This window comes from Pleurodeles waltl, chromosome 6, assembly GCF_031143425.1.
Source record: "Pleurodeles waltl isolate 20211129_DDA chromosome 6, aPleWal1.hap1.20221129, whole genome shotgun sequence".
Taxonomy (NCBI): domain Eukaryota; kingdom Metazoa; phylum Chordata; class Amphibia; order Caudata; family Salamandridae; genus Pleurodeles; species Pleurodeles waltl.
The window spans coordinates 450749078-450770035 of NC_090445.1; the positions used below are offsets into that span (position 1 = coordinate 450749078).

The following is a 20958-nucleotide window of genomic DNA, read 5'->3' on the forward strand; positions in this document are numbered from 1 at the left end:
CATGTGGAGGAAGGCAGAGTCCTCCAAGAAGAGTCAGGGGTCAGCAGGCAGCAGGGCAACTGTAACAGGGAGAACAACCGGGGAGCAGATGGGACAGCCCCCAGACCACGTGGACAGTACCCCAGGAGGACTATGAACAGGGTTACATTGGCATGCATAACGGAGCGTACCAACACCTTCAGGCGAGAGGACGTGGAGCGGAAGAGGACACGGAGCAAGAGAGGAGAGAGGACGCAGCGCAAGAAAGGAGAGATGATGCAGAATTGAGAGAGGAACGGACGCAGGTGGACCGAAGAGGCATTTTGGACGAGCAAGAATGCGGCAACCTGAAGAGAAAAACCAGGATAGGCGAAGAGACCTGCCACATCCGTGGTGCTGTACCACTTGCACGGTCATATTGTGGGCATAGCACGTAATAAGGGAGAGACGGGGGCAGGAGAGGTAAAATAGTGGAATATTTTAATAAAAAGCACTATCCTCTGAGGTGACGCTCGGTCCCTGAGACTGTACACGTAGGGGATGAGTTGGGGAAAGCACCAACCTACTCATCTACAAAAGAATAAAGGGCACAAGAACGCACACTTCCCCATTTTTCCTGGACCAAAGGTCCCCCCTCCTTTTCCCTCCCCATCTACCTTTCCCCATATATAACAAGGAAAGTCCACTTACCTGATCCTCGCCTTTGTTTCTTCTCCTTTGAGCACCTGACAACGAGATAAGCGGGAGGCACGAGAAGACCCTGAAAGAGAGCAAAACAGCAAGGTGTCAAAGAAGCTATCTGAAAGGATTAAACACGATCAGATCCATAACAGAAAGATATAAAATACTAGAAGAAAGACATAATAAAATAGTGGCATTACAACCTCAATGACTGGCGTGTGTGTGTGGTGAGTAGAAGAGAAATAGATAAGAAAACCCCTCCCAAGACAACACCACTCCATGGTAGCCCGCTACAGCAACAAACAGGGCAGCAGTTCTTCCAGCAAAACAGTCCAGGTGAGTCCTTTGGGCAGCTAGGCAGTCCCTCTGACAGAGTCCAGTTGTAGGTCCAGAAGTGTCTGATTTGGTGTGGTCACAAATCCAATGTATATATACCCAAAAGTGCCTTTGAAGTGGAGGAAACTTCAAAGAGTGGTTTTGAAGTGCACAAGTTCCCCTTTAAACCCAACCCTGTCTGCCAGAAACCCTGTGGAAGGTTATCAGTCCTTTGTGTGAAGGCAGGCCACTGACCTTTGCAGTGTAAGAGAGAGCCCCTCCACCCTTCTTGCCCCAACTGTATGCAGATGAATGCAGGTGCAGCTGAGTGTCCTGTGCATATGACTGTCTGGGTGGAATGTACAAGGGGAGTTGTCAACCCACATAGACTTTCTCAAAGTGGCATTTCTGAAATGCTAACGTAAAATCGTCTTCACCAGTAAGTAGGATTTCTTACCACCATTTCAAGCATATCAAATATGACAAGTCTATTCCTCTCAGATCAGAAATTACCACTTTAAAGCATATAAGGGAATTGCTAATGCTGGCCTACAAGGGGTCCAGGATTCACAGTAGTGAAAATCGACTGTGGTTTTTTTTCACTACCGGGACATGTAAAACTTATAAGTAGATATAATGCTTTTTACTTACATTGCACCCTGCCCTATGGGTAACCTAGGGCCTACCTTAATGGTGACTTGGATAGAAGAAGATGGGAATTTAAGGCTTGGTAAGTAGTTTTAAATGTCAAGTCAAAGTGGCATTGAAACTGCATACACAGGCCTAGCAATGGCAGACCTGAGACATGGTTAAGGGGCTACCTATGCGGGTGGCACGATTAGTGCTGCAGGCCCACTAATAGCATTTAATTTACAGGTCCTGGGCACATCAAGTGCACTTTATTAGGGACTTAGAGGTAAATTAAATATGCCATTTGGGTTTGAGCCAATGTTCCCATGTTTAGGGGAGAGAGCACAAGCACTTTAGCACTGGTCAGCAGTGGTAAATTGTGCAGAATCCTAAAACCAGCAAAAATGAGATCAGAAAAATGGAGGGAGGCAGGCAAAAAGTTGGGAAAAGACCACTCTGAGGCTGTCAGATCTAACATTTATTGATTGCAAGCGGTCTTGGCTGTGGGACTTGGTATCTGGCGTGGCCATGAGCACTCTAGAAGAGCTGTCATCCGGGCAGATGCCTCAGAGGTGAAAAAGGCCCCCAGATCTGCTGATGGACTTAGTCAAGCTAGTATGATCGTACATAGTATAATGAAAGGAATCATACATATTGCTAACATTTGAAGGCCATTAATAAACATTAAAATTTGCAAACTCGAGTGTTGTAGACCAACACATACTACTAATCCAAGTAAGTGCACAGCACAGAAAGGCAGCAATGCAAGATCTTACGTTCCAGTGACCAGCACTCCCTGCAGTTCATATGCCTCTGCTCACTTGCAATGCCACCTGTATGGTCTGAGATGCACGCTCAACTGTTGTACTGGACCTTGCTGCTGATCCTGGGCCCTCCTATAATTTCTGGCCTCTTTTCAGCTTTGGGTTATGAGTACAGCTCCATGCTTCCACGGCGTCCCCAGGGCTGGTGGCACCCTCTACTGCTTGCTTTCCATTGTGGCCACCGTAGTTCCTGGCTCCTTCTATTGTGTTATGTTATAGGTATATGTTGGGTGCACATATCACCTGGGAGGGTATCAAGGCACCTTCAAGGGCAAAGGCCTGGTCTGTCTGGCGGCCTATTGAAAGACCCAGGTTTCAGTCGCTTCCTGAAATCAAGGCTTGTGCTGGAGGATCTGATTAGGGGTGTGTGGGGTGCTTCGCTCTGTTAGCAGAGCTAACGGAGCATTTTGAACTCAGAGTGGAGCTGTCCAAAAAACTCTATTAGCCCTGCCAGTGGAGTGGAGCTCACCCGGTGCACCCTACAGCCAATTTGCGCGCACTGGAGAAAAGAGGGAGGCAGCAGCTAGAGAGGAGGACCCCAGGATGTAAGTCCTCTACTCCTCTGCTCTTTTTGTGGTCACTGTTTGTGCACACTGGTGAAGTCAGGCCAGGGCCATAGGCAGTGAAAGCTGCAGTTTGAGGCCTCTTGTGTACCGGCCTGTCCCGTGTGCAGTGCACACGGGGCAGGCCTGTGCACAACAGGCCTGGCAGCTTTCACTGCCTACAGCCCCAGCCTGAATTCAGGCGAGGGCTGTAGGCAGCGAAAGAAAGCTGCTGTTTCAGGCCTCTTGTGCACCAGCCACAGGACAGGCTGGTGCACAAGAGGCCTGAAATGGCAGTTTTCACTGCCAGGGCCCTCTCCTGAATGCGCCCGATCTTGAAAGCGCAAAGCAGGGTCGGCCTGGCCAGCCAGGCCCGACCCTGCTTAGCACTTCGGAGATCTGATGCATTCAGGACTCTGCAGGTTACGGAACTCTGCCTCCGCGGAATTCCACTGAGTGTTTTTTTGACTCTGTGGAATTCTGCGGAGTCAAACTCTGTGAACTCAGCCCAGGCCTAGATCTTATGTGGTAGGGTAGAATCTTACAGGCTTTGAGGACAAGGCAGGAGAAAGCTCAACAACCATCTCTGCCTTTGAAGATGTAGGGGGATGTGGAGGTGCCTGATAGGGGAGTGAAACTGGATGTGGCTGTTGAGGTACTGTGGTCCTTGGTTGTGCAGTGCTTTGTAGGTGTGGTTAAAAAGGACGTGTTTTTAGATAGGCAGACATTGGAGATATTTCAGGTGCTTGGATGTTTGGGTGTTATGTGGCAGTTTTGAGTGTGAGTATTTCTGCTGTGTTCTGTATCACATAAGTCTTTCGGTGAGTGGCACAGTAATACAGACTGTTAGACTTTTCATCCTTGGCGTGGTCTCCCTTAACTTTTTGTCTCTGTTTCCCAGGTTGTTGATGTGTGCTGGACTCTGTTTTTGCTGTTTTTGTTACTCAGGGTACTTTACCACCGCTAACCAGTGCTAAAGTGCAAGTGCTCCTTTACAAAATGTGTATGTAATTGGTTTATCCATGATTGCCATATTTGATTTAGTAGTAAGTCTCTAGTAAAGTGCACTAGAGGTTCCCAGGGCCTGTAAATCAAATGCTACTAAAGGGCCTGCAGTACTGGTTGTGCCACCCACATAAGTAGCTCTGTAATCATGTATCAGACCTGCCACTGCAGTGTCTGTGTGTGCAGTTTTAAACTGTAAATTCTACTTGGCAAGTGTACCCACTTGCCAGGCCTAAACCTTCCCTTTTCTTACATGTAAGGCACACCTAAGGTAGGCCCTAGGTAGCCCCAAGGGCAGGGTGCAGTGTATGGTTAAGGTAGGACATATAGGGCCTCATTATGACCCTGGCGGGCGGCGGAGGCCGCCTGCCAGGATCCCGCCCTCCAAATTACTGCGCCGCGGTCAAAAGACCGCGGCGGGTATTACGAGTTTTCCCCTGGGCTGGCGGGCGGTTCCAGTAAAACCGCCCGCCAGCCCAGGGGAAAACGACCTTCCCACGAGGATGCCGGCTCGTAATCGAGCCGGCGGAGTGGGAAGGTGCGACGGGTGCAGTGGCACCCGTCGCGTATTTCAGTGTCTGCAAGGCAGACACTGAAATACTTTGCGGGGCCCTCTTACGGGGGCCCCTGCCGTGCCCATGCCATTGGCATGGGCACGGCAGGGGCCCCCAGGGGCCCCACGACCCCCCCTACCGCCATCCTGTTCATGGCGGCTTTCCCGCCATGAACTGGATGGCGGTAGGGGGGGTCAGAATCCTCATGGCTGCGGAGCGCGCTCCGCAGCCATGGAGGATTCCAAAGAGCAGCGGAAAGTCAGCGGGAGACCGCTGACTTTCCGCTTCTGACCGCGGCTGAACCGCCGCGGTCAGAATGCTCATTGGAGCACCGCCAGCCTGTTGGCGGTGCTCCCGTGGTCGGTGGCCCTGGCGGCCACCGGCCGCCAGGGTCAGAATGACCCTCATAGTAATGTGTTTTATATGTCCTAACAGTGAAATATTGCTAAATTAGTTTTTCACTGTTGCAAGGCCAGTCCCTCTCATAGGTTAACATGGGGGCTACCTTTACATCTGATTAAAGTGTAGATTTCTTTGGGAGCGGATGGACATGTGGAGTTTGGGGTCTCTGAGCTCACAATTTAATAATACATCTTTTAGTAAAGTTGATTTTAAGATTGTGTGTTTGAAAATGCCATTTTTAGAAATTTAGCATTTTCTTGCTTATACCATTTCTGTGACTCTGCCTGTTTGTGGATTCCCTGTCTGGGTCAATTTGACAGTTGGCTGGTTGCACCTCACACTAGACAGTGACACCAAGGGAGATGGGGTGTAGCTGCATTTCTTGATGAGCCATCTGTGCTAGGAGGGAGGGGAGGAGCTGTCACTCACACCTGAAAGGGCTGTGCCTGCCCTCACACAATGCAGTCTCCAACCCCCTGGTGAGTGTCTGGGGCCTGGCCTGTGCAAGGCAGGATTTCACAATCAAGAGAGCCTTTGCTTTGAAGTAGGCCTACTTCAAAGGAGAAAATGGGTATAAGAAGGGCACCCAAAACCACAGACTTGAGAACACTTCTGGAAACCAAGAGGAACCTCTGCCTGGAGAAGAGCTGAAGAGCTGAGGAAGAAGAGCTGCCCTGCCTGTGACTGTGCTTTGTGGAGCTATCCTGCAGTTTCTGCTTTTTGCCAGAGTAAGAGGGCAAAGACTCGACTTTGTGTGCCTTCCTTTATGTGATGATCTCCAAGGGCTTGATTTAGAGCTTGCCTCCTGTTGTTACAAGTCTCAGGGGGGACAGCAAAGACTTCTCTCTGCCTGCACCTGGAGTCTCTAGAGAGACTCCTACTCTGCCAAGTGGTGCCCATCCAGTTCCTGGGACCTTGAAAGGAGAAGCTGGCAGCCTAAGAGGAAGAAATCCACGCACAGAACGCCATGCGGGGAAAAGATCCACCCGGCTCTGATATGCGGGTGAAAAATCAATGCGCCTCCAGCTTCGTGGCTGAAAATCGACGCACACCTGCAATGCGACCCGAAGATCGACACCCAGGGCTAGAGAAACGATGCACAGCATCGCTGACGGAGGCTGGTGAGATCGCAACCTGCGCTGCTTGTTTTTCGGATCATCATGCAGCTGGATTTCCGGCGCAAATACCGCTGGGCGTGTAAAAATGTCGCAAGGCCTGCCTGGACCCGAGAGTGCTGACTGGATCGACGCATCGCTCTCCTGCGGAGAGAAGAAACGACACACACCGACCCGACAAAAGGAGAAATGAAGCAATGTCTCGCTCGTGAGTGAAATCGACCCATTGCAATCCCTTTTTGACACACACTTGCCCGAGCAGGGTTATTTTTGATGTGCCCAAGGTACATTTTCACGCTAACAGTGTTAGTGCGTGTTTAAAATTACATGAAGACTCTTTTTGCATTTTCAGTAATAACTTGAATTGTGTATTGTGGATTTTTGTCGTTTTGGTCTTTCTTTGTTTAGATAAATATTTCCTATTTTTCTAAACCTGTGTTGTGTCATTTTGTAGTGATTTCATTAAGTTACTGTGTGTGTTGGTAAAAATACTTTACACCTAGCACTCTGACTAGAGTGAGGGTCCTTGCTTGGACAGGCGGTAACCTGACTGCCAACCAAAGACCCCATTTCTAACACAGACATAGTGGTTGTTGTCTTTGTCCAGCCTTTTGTTGTTGAGGGCTTGCTTGATGAACCTGGAGGTATCCGGGGGAGCTTTTTGACATGTTTTCTAAACAGTTTGAGGGTATGGTATCAGATGGGGGTGACTGAGTTAATTTGATTTGCCATGAAAATGCTGCTGTCATTCAGGATACCCAGGTTTCTGGCAAGGTTTGGATGGGTAGGGATTGGTCCTAACTCGTAGGACCACCATCCCGCAGATTAGAGCGAAGTATCTTTACCAAAGATGACCACTTCAGTCTTGTTTCTGCTGAGCTTGATGCAATTTCTCTTCATCCACTCTGCTACCATGAACATGCACCTTTCAAAGCGTGCTTGAGTGGTGGAAGTGTCTTCTGAAAGCAAGATGATGAGTAGAGTATTGTCAGCATAAGAGATGGACCAGATGATGTTGGTGAGATGGGGTCTTGTAGATGTTGAAGAGTTTGGGGCTCAGGGAGGAGTCTTGCAAGACACTGCAAAGAAAGATTGAGGCATTAGATGAGTAGAGGGCCAGGCATACCATTTTAAAACATCCTGAGAGGAAGGAATTGGTCCATCAGAGCTCCAGGTCCTTGAATTCCAATCTCATGGAGCCATTGGATGAGGACGGGGTGTAAGATGGTGTTAAAGGCTTATGTGTTCCCTTTGCCCATGATGAGGCGTATGTCATCAGTGGCAGAATGAGGGCTGTCTCTCTGCTTTCGTTGGCTAGTAATCTGGATTGGGAAGGGTCCAGTTAGTTGTTCGCATTGCGGTAGTTGGCTAGTCGAGTGTTGATAAATTTCTCCAGGACCCAGTGCTGCTCCAGTACTGATATTTATTCTACTTGCTGTTATAACTAGACTTCCTGGACACAATGCTCCTTTTTTTCTCCTGACTCTCACTGCAACTCCAATGCTTGGTGCTTCCTTTAATTCATGGCATCCCTGCGCCTCTTGGTTTCCCTGCAACTCCTGAGCTGAAAACTCTGTGTAGCTCTGGATCTCTTCAGCTCCTGTCCCTGTAGGTCAGTGTTGGCTTTGGGTCTTCTTTCTAATTCTGGCGCTGATGGTTCTTTTTAGTTCCTGGTTTACCCGTCAGTCCTGGGCTTAAGGCTCCTTTTAGCTCCTAGGTCCCACTCCAGCGCCTTCCCTGAGGTCTTCCTTTAATTTGTAGCATACCTGCAGCTTCAGTGTCCCTGCAGCTCCTGGGCTCGTGACAGCCCTGCAAATTCAACTCTCTTACTTCACCCCCCTCAATTTTGCGGTTACTGGCTTGCCATCAGTTCATGAACTCCCTGTCACTCCCAACTCTCATTGCAGCTCCTGGGCTACCTACAGTTGTTGTGATCTGAGCCTATTGCAACTCCTGTCATCTCTGCCACTCCTGGGCTCCCTTCTTACCTGTTGCACTACTGCAGATCTTGGTGTTCAAGAAGCCATTGTTTCCACTGAGCCTGTTGATGTTGTTGAAGTTCCTGAGCTAAAAGCAGTCTTAAGCACCTGGTATCCTTGCAGCTCCTATTCATTAATCACCTGTCTTACGTTTGGCATTCCGGGCTACCTTCAGCTCTTGTTGCTTCTAGCAGGCCATGAGCACTATGTACTCCTATTCTGCCTTTGGGGCCATTACCTTCGACTTCTAACTCCCTACAGCTCTAGGCCACCTAGGTAGGCCTGCTTCTCTGGCAGCTCTTGTTTCTCCATTTATATCATGCTTCTCATTGCACCTCCAGGGTCCAAAGCTCCCTGAAGTTTCAGTCTCCACATCTCTCTGCAGCTCCTGAGATGAGCACTCCCTGTAACATTTGTTCCCAATGAAGCTGCTGCCATCCCTCTTGTCCAGCCACTACTACTTCTTCTTCATTTAGCACCTGCCTCTTTGCAGCACTTGTGACCCCATCTGACCTGTCCTGCTAATTCAGAAACTAGCAGCCTTGCCGCCGCAGCCAACCCTGGCCTCCCTAAAGTCATCTTCCCCCTGCCCTGAGGCTGCTACTGCACATCCTGACTGCTAGCTATCTTCTGCCAGCAACTATTGTCAGTAAGAAGCAGTCTTGCAACTCCTCGGTCCTTGGCTCACCTATCCTTCCCTCCCATTTCTGGATTACTTTCAACTGTTGATCTCCCTGAAGGTTCTGCCCTTCTCCCATCTCTCGAGTCTCCCTGAGGCTGTGGCTTATTCTGAAACTTCAAAGTCGATGGACCTCGGCAGCTTCTGTGCATCCTATGTTGCTCATGAAAGACATGGGTAGCTCAAACAGCACTGGTGTTTTACTTTGTATTCTGATAGCTGAATCAATGGGTATTGATGCATGATGAACAGGTTACACGGACATGGGTTGTGTACTCATTGACTCGTTTTTTGCTGGTTTCCTCTCTGATACACTGTGTTCCTTTAGCTTCTAGGCCTATACACTGTCCTACACTAGAGCCCCTTGCTCCCCCTCCTCAGTCTTGCTGCGCAGTCCCAGGAGCATGAAGTGGTGGCAGAGTCCTGGTTACGGGCCTCAGATGTGCCTCTGTTCCTCAGGATATTCAGGTACCAGAATACTAAGATAAAATCACAACTAAATCTATGACTGGCATGGTGCAAAAGCACTGATCTAATTGTAACATCTTCAGAATCTGCAGCTCCTTTGTGACTCTGTGAAGAATCTAGATCCTGTGCAGTTCTGTTCCTCTGAATCACATCACTGAGTAGTGTTGTGTAGGCTGGGCTAATATTTCTCTCTGTGACAAACTCAGATCAAAAAATATGCTGTGATTATTTTGCTTGTCCTAATGGCTCACTATTGTCATACTGCAGAGAGTAATGGAGACCTCTACTCAAATGAGCTGGCTCTCCTCATAGCACGCACATAGAACAATGAATTCAGGACACAGCAGAAACAATAGTTACCATGTAGATGCCTTCCTTTCATCCAAATGAAATTGACTAGTGGGCTGTGACCAATCTCTGGTTTAACTCACAGTCAAATTGGAGGCACTCCTGTGCCCAGCCAGCAAGTCTTAGATGTGTTAATTGGCTGCAACAGTGTGTAATCAGTGCTGCCTCTTAATGACTGGCTGCAAACAAATATTGTGAACCCGAGAGAGCTTTGATCTGTTTTGATGGCCATGGCACAGCCTGTTTTTGTACCTCTCAGATCCGAAGAGCCCTGGTGAAGCTTGGAGAACCTAGCACTCCTGGTCCACCTGGCTCTTCTGATAGAGCCCTCAATAGTTATGCAAATACATTACTCTTTGACATAGCGGAGAGGTTGGGTTGCTCTGTGTGTAGGGCCATGTTTTCCTCTTTGCTAAGGCGTTCCGGCTGCTGAGGACCTGCATCAAGTGTTGCCCTTCCCCACTGAGCTATGACACTTGCCCCTGGATAGTGAGTGACTTGCATAGGGTTCAGCAGCATAAGCATCATCAAATGAGTAAACCTTAATAAACGTTTCTGCCTCAAAGGCATGCTCACAGAGATTTGCTGCGGCCTTGCAGATCCTGCTCCTTCCTGCAGAGTGTAGTTTGTGAGGGATTGCTTCAACCGCTTGTCTTTCAAAACAAAGCAGCAGGAGGGAGCATTTTTACAGCACTATTATTTGGAGTAAGAAACACCGTTTCCTCCAGTAGGAAATACAGAAAGGAATGGTGTAGGACGGCTGACTGATGAATACACGGAGCCAGCATTCCCTAATTACCCAGAAAGAGTAACTGTCAGCAATATTGTAGAAAGCATTCAGTTACTGTAGCCCATATCTTTCCCAGCAGGAAGCACTGCGGGTGAGGTGGGGGACCACTTGGTGTGGGTGCGGGAAATTCTAAAATTAACAGTGGTCAATGGCTAGCTCTGGGAAAGGAGAATGATTTATTGGAGTGTTTCCTTCACACTTCCTCCAAACTAGCTCCCTATAATATTATAAGACAACAAATTGTTGCCTAACAATTGATCTTTGTGGAGTCTCATGCTTTGAATTATCCGTGATACTTTTAAACAGAGGTATGAAAGGGATTTTATTTAATATGCTTTTATATTCACTTTGTTAAGCCTTTTTTTCTTCAGGAATGAAGTAATAGGATCTAAAATCTCCCAAAAAGCCATCCTCAGATTCTTTACCACCCATTATTTGAAGAATGAGGAGGAAGCTATCATGCGTTCTTGTATTCATCTACACGTATTCAACATTTTTATAAACTGAGTTGCACTGTGCCGAATCCGGTAAACACAGCAAAGTACACGGGTATTCATCCGAGGGTTGCACAGCATTGCGCTGCGTCACTTCCAGTGAAGCGTCAATCAGGAACTGTGAGGTGTTTCATCGCGCTGCATCTGTTCCAGTGAAGCAGCTGATCCGGACCTGTGCAGTACTAAGGTGGGAGGTCCTGTTTTCGGCTGCATTGCACTACTTTGGTTCTGCCTCTAGCCAAGGGTCCACGACTTTGAGCACAGCACATGAGGATCAGGACTCACTCCCACAGAGGTCAGCAGAAGGAACCAGGTCTGGTGCTGTTCGGTCTGGTCAGCTAGCAAGCAGAAGCGGCCTCTGGAAGTATGTTGTGTTCCTGTAGCTCAAACAAGAGATCAACCAACTGACCCATGCAGTTACTCTGGGCAGCCTGGAATCAAGGCAAGCAGGTTTGGTCATCCTCCTTCAGACAGCAAGGCAGTCCTTCTAGCAGCAGGGCGGTCTTTATCCTGAATCTTCCATAGGTCCAGGTGTGTTCAGACAAGTGTTTCTGAAGGTCTCATTTTTATACCTGGTGCCAGCCTTTGTGTGGGAGAATTCTCGGACCTACTCACAAAACAGGTTTGTTCTGGTCAGTTCTTCCCTTTCCTGGCTCCAAACTGTTTAGGGTAACAAAGGCAAGGGCAGTCCTAGTGTCAGGTTCCCTTTTGTGTGCTGGAGGCAGGGCCTTTTGAAATGAAATCAGAACTGAGTTCAGCTCCTACCCAGCCATCTTGTAAGGAAGACCCTCTCCCCTCACAGCTAGGCTTCCTGTGTCCTAGTGCCTAAAGGGATATAGAACCCACAACAGTTAAGTCATTCACAGTGATGTGACTCAGGACATTTCAGAAAGGCACAAATGGGTTATGTAAGAAAATGCCAGCTTCCTAAAAGCGGCAATTTCAAAATTCTAACTTAAAATCCAACTTTACCATGAATTACAAATCATTTGAGCATAAACTTAATTTCTCTACTCTGTCTGTTCCCAATCTGACCTTAGCATTTATTAATCAAGTAACCCGGTGTTAGCCCATGGGAGAGATAGGCCTTACAACAGTGAAAAACAACTTTAGGAGTTTTTTTTTTTACTGTCAGTTCATGTAAAACTTAAAGATGCATCCTACTTTTTAAATCCCAGGCACTCTGTCTTGTGAGCCTTTAGGACCTACCTTAAGTGTGACTCATAAGAGTTAAAAAGGAAAATGTAGGCTTGTCAAAAGGTTTATTTTGCAAGGTCAAAATGGTAGTTTAAAACTGCACTTCACACTGCAGTGGCAGGCTTGAGACAAAGGGGGTGATTCTGACCCCGGCGGTCATAGACCGCCGGGGCCAGGGTCGGCGGGAGCACCGCCAACAGGCTGGCGGTGCCCCGCAGGGCATTCTGACCGCGGCGGTTTGGCCGCGGTCAGAAGTGGAAAACCGGCGGTCTCCTGCCGGTTTTCCGCTGCCCATTTGAATCCTGCTGCGCCGCCATGTGGATTCTGACACCCCATACCGCCATCCTGTTCCTGGCGGTTCGCCCGCCAGGAACAGGATGGCGGTATGGGATGTCGTGGGGCCCCTGGGGGCCCCTGCAGTGCCCATGCCAATGGCATGGGCACTGCAGGGGCCCCCGTAAGAGGGCCCCAAAAAGAATTTCAGTGTCTGCTTTGCAGACACTGAAATTCGCGACGGGTGCAACTGCACCCGTCGCACCTTCCCACTCCGCCAGCTCCATTCGGAGCCGGCTTCATCGTGGGAAGGGTGTTTCCCACTGGGCTGGCGGGCGGCCTTTTGGCGGTCGCCCGCCAGCCCAGTGGGAAACCCAGAATAACCGCAGCGGTCTTCTGACCGCGGTGCGGTATTCTGGAGGGGGGAACTCTGGCGGGCGGCCTCCGCCGCCCGCCAGGGTTAGAATCACCCCCAAAGTTTTAAAAGGCTACTTGAGTTGGTGCTGCATCAACCAGTAGCATTTCTTTACAGATCCTGACTATGAGTAGTGCCATATAATAGTGACTTACAGGTAAATTAAATGTGTTAATCAGGTGTAAGTCAATTTTACCATGTTTTTAATGGGAGAGCATGAGCACTTTACCACTGAGTAGCAGGGAAAATGTGTACAGGGTCCTAAAAGCTAACAAAAACTGGTTCAGCAAAGGACGGCAGAAGAAGGCAAAAATCTGGGGTGACCCTGTGGAAAGAGCCAGGTTCAACATTTAGGCACAGTGGGATTTCAAAGGGTTCCAAAATGTAATGGTATGTGGCAGTTGTGAGCTTTTCATTCCATTTTGATTTTATGTCTTTGCTTTCTGGATAATAGTTTCCTATTGTAAATATAGGACTACGATTAAACGATTGCCAAGAATACAAGTATAAAAATATCTGGAGCAGATAAGCTACTCGTCCCTTACATTTTGGAAAGGGTGAAAGCTATTAATAACAGATTTAAAAATGCATGGTTCATGTAGGCAGTCAAGCACACATGACACACAGTGGCACACTTATAGACTTGTACACCTTACACACAGGAACACGTGCACATGTGTACATGTGTCATGTGCATTCCTTCAAAGATTCCTTGGTATTTGACAAACAGCATTTCCAAGCACAGATGTCTAAACATACATTTATAAGTGTAAACTCCAAACTACATGCCAAACAATGAAAAATGATGTTGGCTGTCCCATAATCTTACCCAAAAAGTCTCTTATTTAACAGTTTCACATATTTTCATTTACTTTGCTCCTCTAATTTTGAATAGACATTATTTACAATTATCTGCAGAAATGAATGGTCCCATACAAATAATCTTTTGGAAACGGCTGTACCAAGTGAACCTTATTAATCAGGCAATGCACTGGCTTTCTCATATGATTTCTGTGAAGACTGAATTTCTTTCTAACTATTCTTTTTTTTTAGAAATGTATCTTTCTCACTATTGAAAACATCAGATCAACAATATTGGCATAGTAAAAGGGCTATGCTTAGTTCCTGGAGCACTAACATTCGCATGTCCCTCACCCAATCACAAAACTAGTAATTAAAAACTGTGCATCTTGGAATCTTATTTAACTACGGCGCAAAAACCCTTGGACTTGATACTGCGTGCCCCGTTCGTTAGTACTAACCTAAAAACTGGAGAGGATAAAGTATTCAGACCTAACTTGGGTAGGGTTTCTTGATGACTGCATGTTACTGGGCAACATTGTTCTCAGGCCTGGTTTCACCGTTTACAACTCAGTCCAATTGGTTCAAGTGAACCAAGACTACAAATCGTAGAAGGCACTGATTTTTAAATGAAAGATGATGGCTTAAAAAGGTGTCTAGTAACCAGGAGCTGTCTGGTAAGCTTAAACAGGATAAGCCCTGGTCCCAAAGGAAAGGGTTGCATGTATAGATCTCCTCACCTGTAGACCTACACTAAGGTGTAAATCTCCTCATGGATGGAATTCACCATATCAATTGTAGGTTTATTTCTAGGTGTAGACTTGCAAGCCTCTACCCCTTCAACTGTGGGGGCGGGATAGGAATTATCTTACACCTCTGTGGGTGTGCACTTTGTATTTGCATGTCCCTCCATAAACCTCTTCTTCAGTTTCCCTTTATTCCACCCATTTAATAGTAATTATTCCCCATTTTCCAACCACTCTCTCTTGTCTCTTCCACATTTACAACTAAATTCTATGGTTCCATGTGGCGAGATCTGCACTCTCCGGGGCCACAATCTCTGTGGATGGGAGAGCCAAAGGCAGAGATCTCTGACCGGAGGTTTGGGAATTTCAGTGGAGATACCTAAAGTAGTACAACTTTATGTACTCTAAAATAGCTTTTTATGGATAGGCCATGCTATATTTAAGATATTTTTTTAAATGTTAGGAAGAGGCTAGAAAAGATGCACTCCTTGCATATTTGCATGGTATAAAGGAGGCAGAAAATAAAATATGGCAAGTGCCATAATCAAAATGATTTAAAAAGTAAGAATACATCTAGCTATCACGTCTTCCAACATTCAGTGATAAAGCCACGCTTTTTGCTGAAGTTTAGTGAAAGTTTTCCCAAAACTTTGATAAGACATGAAGAACAAATAGAGTACAAGCAGCAGAAACCTATGTCTTCCTCAGCCGCAGAACATGGCAGCAAACCATTTGCAGTGCAAACTTCTTTTGCACACAGAGCGGTTAGAAAATGTCAGCAGCAGGACAAGATTCTTTCACACAGAACAGAAGCAATATTGGTAGCAGGTGAGTAAGCGCCCGTACACACCTAGAACAATGAAAGTCTCTCTCTTTATCTGTCTCCAAGCAGGCAAGGCAACTTCAGCCACGTGCAGTAGTAATTCGTAGATCATCGCTCCATCACAGTATGTTGTAACTTCCTTGCCGTGCGTCCCTGTACAATTTCTGAGCTTTATGTTAAAAAAAATCTACAAAAGGGAAATAACTCAGATTCTGTTTTATTTTTCTCATTTCTATACCTGCATTACATATCTCTCTGAATACTTGCTTAATTTGCATTTGGTTGCAAGAAACTACTGTTTATTTTACTTGTTTTACAGAGAGTGATTAATCTGATTACATTGCATTCTTTCACAGTTTCAAATTGCTCTGTTTGCTTAATTTTTTTAAAATATTAAATGAGATTCCTCTGATTCCTTTTTGAAGCCATATATTATAGAATACAATTATCCTTGTTGCTGAATCCTGCATTAGACAACAGATCAAGGTTATTCAGGTTACATTTGCCGTTACTACGCATGAGATTACTGAAAGAATTGCTCTAAATACTTCGCTCACCAAAGAAGACACAGCAACGATCATGCAGACCATCCAGTTAGAGTTCCTAAATGGCTTGTGCCCCATCACGTCCTCAACCTTTTGACAGAACCCATCAGCACCACCCTCACCATCAATACCTCCATCACATCTGCCTCTGGAAGCATGCAATCTTCAACACCCTTCTCAAGAAGCTGTTGGCCAACCTAAGCCAAATGAGCAACTTTTGTACGATTTCCTTGCTCCCCTAGCCAGCCAACGTGAAAGAAAAGGCCACATTGAACTACACCACTGACTGTATAACACTAAATAAGGATAGAGAAAAAAGTCACAGCAGGAAACAGCACTCATTGCAGCCACTGACAACATATGGACCATCCTGGACCCAAGCGAAAGAGTGACCATCATTTTCTCAGATGTCTCTGTGGCATTCAACACAGTATCCCACAACATACTCACCAGAAAACTCCACGAGATTGGAATCTAAGGACCAACACTCGACTTCCTCATAGGAAGATCCCAAAGTGTCAGACTGCTATCCTTCACATCGGAGACCAATAACCTGGAATAACTTGGTCTGCAGAGTCCCCCAGGGAATGTCTGTCAGTCCAACTCTGTTCAACCTCTAAATGCACCGCTCTCCAACATCTTCTGATTCCAAGGCATCACCATCATCCCATATGCCAATAACACCCAACTCATCCTCTCCCTGTTGGACAAGACAACCACCACCAGAGCCAACTTCCTCATGTGGGTGACCACAGTGCCTAATTTGTAAATAAAAACATGCTGGTTCCCAAACCCCTCCTCTTAAACACGGGGCTGCTGCATTTAAATGTGTGAGCGCTGACTACTGAGGCAGCGTAATCCTGAAGCCATCTCGGGCCTCTTCAATCCATTTAAAGCCACTCCATGCCCCTTCAGCTCAGTCTTGCAACTTTCTGCTTTCTCCCATTGTGACGCTTTTTCATTTTTCTCTCCCTCCGTCTTTCCCACGTGTGTCTCTTGCTTGCAGCAAATGCTGCAGGCAGAAGAATAAGCACCGGCCCTCAAAAATAAGTGCCGGTGCTCAGCACCGGAAACAAAAAGCACAAATTAAGCACTGGGTGACCATGGTAGCAGAGCGGATGAGAACCAACTGCTTGAAACTTAACTCCTACAAGATGAAAGTACTGCTTTTCTGAAACAAGTCCTACTTGTAGGACACCACCTGGTGGCCGATTGAACTTGGACCAACACCCACAAGCAATGCCAAAAATCTGGGGTTCATCCTGGATGTCAAGCTCAGCATAACAGCATGTCAACGAAACAGCACTGTCTGCTTCTACATCTTACATCTGCTATGAAAGATCTTCAAACGGTTGCAACACCACAGCAGACCGAAGATCACACACGAACTCATCACAAGCAGACTCAACTATGGGAACACACTCTATGCCAGAATCACCAAGCAGCTCCTACACAGACTTCAGATCATCCACAACGTTTCCGCAAGACTCATACTCATACTGCCACATCTGACCCACATCTCACCCCACCTCAGAGAACTCCACTGGTTCTCCATTCACATATTCAAACTCCTCTCACACACATACAAAGCTTTACACAACACTGGATTAGCATACCCGAACAGCCACATACACAGCAGCCCACCAGACACATACACTCAGCCTTATGCTCACTCGCACACACCCTGCACATTCACAGAAACAGATCAAGAGGTTGCTTGTTCCCATACATCAAACCCAAAGTTTGGAACAACCCCCCACAATACATCTGAGCCTCCTCCTCACAGCGTAAGTTCCACAAGAGGCTGAGGACTTGATTCATAAAATAACTCTGCAGCACATACGCCTCCATATCCGTACATGCGCCTGGATACCCTCAAAGGTGATTAGTGTGCCACACAAAACAACATAACAATCATTGCTTATAACACTGAAAAAAACCATTCACATATGAAATAATATATTCACTCTAGCTATAATCTGCACTGATCGTCAACCTTTTGTGAGATAGATAAAAATAAGTAGACACCTAATAGTTGTTTTGGAACTCAAAAAAACACCTTCACCGTGACAGTTAAGTTAAATGTTACTGCATTTAAAATTTCACATCTTAGAAGTGTGCATTTTCAGGGGAGTATCAGTATATTGTGTGCCAATATCAGTGGACTGAAAACATATTTAAGATCAGTTAATTAAACTTTCAGAATACACTCTAATTTTTATTGCATTTGTTTTGTAAAGAACTTCGAATCACCTAAAAGTGATCCTAAAGAATTGTGGGGCTAGGAGGACAAGTTGGATTTGCAAGAGCCAGGTGGTGGAGAATCAGCTGGACATCCAGCAGGGTTGTAGAGTGCTGGTAGATATCAGCCGTCTAATCTGTCCAAAGCATAAGATGACACTTAATGTTCACATTTCTCTACAAGGGTCCAGGTCAGGTTCCATTTGAGAAGATTGTTTTCTATTGGGGGTTGTGACATTTGTGAAACTTTTTTACGTAGACTACACCACAGATCTACCCAAGATCTTGTTATTGTTACTGGTGTGTCCTTTTTCCAGTTCTTTCTTTCTCATTAGTGTGTTTTAATAAGGTTTCACATGTATTTTACGTATATATATTATATGCCCTTAGTATGAAGCACGGTATTTTCAGGGCGTTATACATGTTAAAACTGTTAAGTGCTATCTAATTATTTTAATATTGTTGTTTTTAGACTTACATTTTAGAGTGAGATATGTAACTTCTTTGATTTTTTCGGGGTTGATCTAAAACATGGGTACTCGCAGACATTTTGGTCTGTGGTGTGACCGGGGGCCGCACTTATGCTAGCAGAGTGATGGGGGTTGGGGGCCTTATGGGGTGATGGGGAAATCTGTAAAGTCGGTCCAGGGGGAGCTAAGCATATACACATCTAGTGGCTGTACTGCACAATATGAAACCAGAAGACCTGGGATTAATCCCAGCTTCCTACTTCACTAAATCATGTGAACCTGGGCAATTGTTTTTCCCTTTCCATCCTTTTCCTTCATTATCACACATGGACCTTGACAAAAAAAAAGCTTTAGGGAGTGCACTGTGTAAAACCTCCTGTTTTTGATTTAATAAACTAGAATGTTGTTCATGTATAATAGAAACCCGGGCCACCCTAACAGTGCACATAACAACTCACTTGCCTCTTAGTTCACTATTGCCATTGTGGTCGGGGTCGGGGAGGAGGGGGTTAATTAATGTTTCTAAATCCATGTTTAAAAACTATCACTTTCTAAACAAATCTCATTAACTCACTGATATAATTTGATGTACTAAAGGTGAAGAGGTGCTGCATATTAATGAAATACACTTTTAGAATTTGGGTGAGACTTTACATAGTTTACACTTTTGCTGCAAGGTGCCTTTAAAATGAAGGTTTCCTTAAAAAGAAGCTGTTTAAGACACCTTAGCTACTTCCCTTTTTAACTTCAATTAACCTTAAAATAACTGCTTGCTTATTATTTTACATATTTTTTAAGTTGGTGCTGAGTCGAGTAAAGAGTAGCCCAGTGTTGCTGTTGACCGGGGGGCCGCATGTAGAGGTGAGGAGGCCGCATGTGGCCACCGGGCCGCACTTTGAGTATCACTGCTTCAGGAGAGATTCTTTCTCAAAGTGTGCGCTGAGGCCAGCAAAGTGACCATTCCTCGAGCAGAAGTAACAGCTGTTTCAATACGAGTCAAGTAAACATTTTTTCCCACTGACCAGTCGGTATTTTGCAATCCTCTGAGAGTATCCTAAATATGAGCACAGCGATGATATCAGTGGTCAATGGTGACATTGCACGTGGCGTCACTGATGACGTCAATGATATCACTGATTTTTCTCCAGAATGACCAATTTTTTTTAACTGCACATAGACATCATTAGTTATCCACGCAATATTGTTGGAGAGGTTGATGTAGCTTTGCAAAGAGGGCAAAAGTGATATCCACAAACAAAAACATGACTGTTTGGAATGGAAGTGGGGACTGAGTCGCCGGTGTTCCACACCTGTACACACTTCGATTTCATCGAAACGGAATGCTTGCGAAGAATGGCCAAACCCGCCTTCATTCACACTTCAGCGATTCAAGGGTGCCGTCATTGTGCATTACAGTGAGCGGGTGCACAATGCCCCGGCTGGCATCAGCCCACAGTCTGCTGTGTGGTCTGCCAGGGCTGCCCACACAGACGCTGTGACCTCCAGGAAACATCCCTCTCAGACGGAGAAGTGCCAACTCGCCCTTCAGCACAGGGAGATTCCAACTTAGTCATCCAACATGTTTAAGGTGTAATAGCTTTGAGGAAGGAACAAAGAGAGCATGCCAAATGGTTTCGAGGACACACAGGCCCCATCCATTGTCTCCTTCTCACTTTTCCCTGCCCCATGAGCCCTTTGTCAACAGTATGTCAATCAGAGATTGCCAAACGCTCAACGCCTATCTTCCACGTTCTCCAGACCTTTTAAATATGTCACTTAAGTAGAAGTATTGGGACACAAGGGTACCGTGTGTGCCTTATCTTAAACTCAGACAGCACATGTTTAAACGTACATTGCTTCAGTGGTCTTGAAGCTATTTTCAAAGAGGTCGACCCCACGAAAAGCCAAGGAAACACAGTCTAATTGTGGAAGACACACCAGCAGCGCTGTTTTTTTACAAGCTTGCCTGACCCGTAGTAATGGTAGTATCACGTTTTATGATAGGACTTAATCTTGATGTTCACTTGTCAGTATGCAGTCCTCATTTTTTCTGAGAATTAAACGAAGACACTGACAAATAAAGTCACTTGCCCACCTATGGGAGTGGGAAAGTCTAGACTAGGACTCAAATCTCCTCACTCCACACTAACTTAATGACCAAACTTCTAGCTTAGGTGAAAAATACTAGCAATTTCGCTTCATCTTCTTGGAAGAGGCGCTTAGCTATGGCGGGGCTGTTTAAGCTACGGGCAGGTGTTCTACCTGTAAAATAAACAGGACAGCAGTGTCCAGGAGAGAATTTCATGTTATATTTCGGTGTAAAGCGCACTCGTCCCTCAGCCACTTGCGAGGACTAGTAGGGAGGTTGACAATCAGACCGCAGCCAATGGGTAGGAGATCAGAACATGCTCTTGGAAAGAGGGTTTTCCATGTGAGGGGTCAGTGGCAGAGTACCTTGGCGTGGAGTCTTGTACACTGAATGCTCGATGGTTTTATTATTTATATGTCACTTGGCAGAATGAAAGAGTTTGTCATATGAAGCTGATTTCAAGGGTCCGGCCTGCTGGTAAGGAATCGTAGAGCTAGGTTTATAAAGCCCTAGCACCACCGGAACATCACTTTTAGAGACCCTACGGTGGCAC

General features: G+C 46.2%; 1 protein-coding gene across 1 annotated transcript in view; it reads right to left on the reverse strand.

The window, feature by feature from the left end:
* Positions 1-20958, reverse strand: part of SLC26A9 (solute carrier family 26 member 9) — a 188522-nt gene that overhangs the window by 130593 nt on the left and 36971 nt on the right. Inside the window, exon 3 of the mRNA XM_069238573.1 lies at positions 670-739. Coding sequence (XP_069094674.1) covers positions 670-739 — 70 coding nt within the window. The remainder of the gene's footprint in view (positions 1-669; positions 740-20958) is intronic.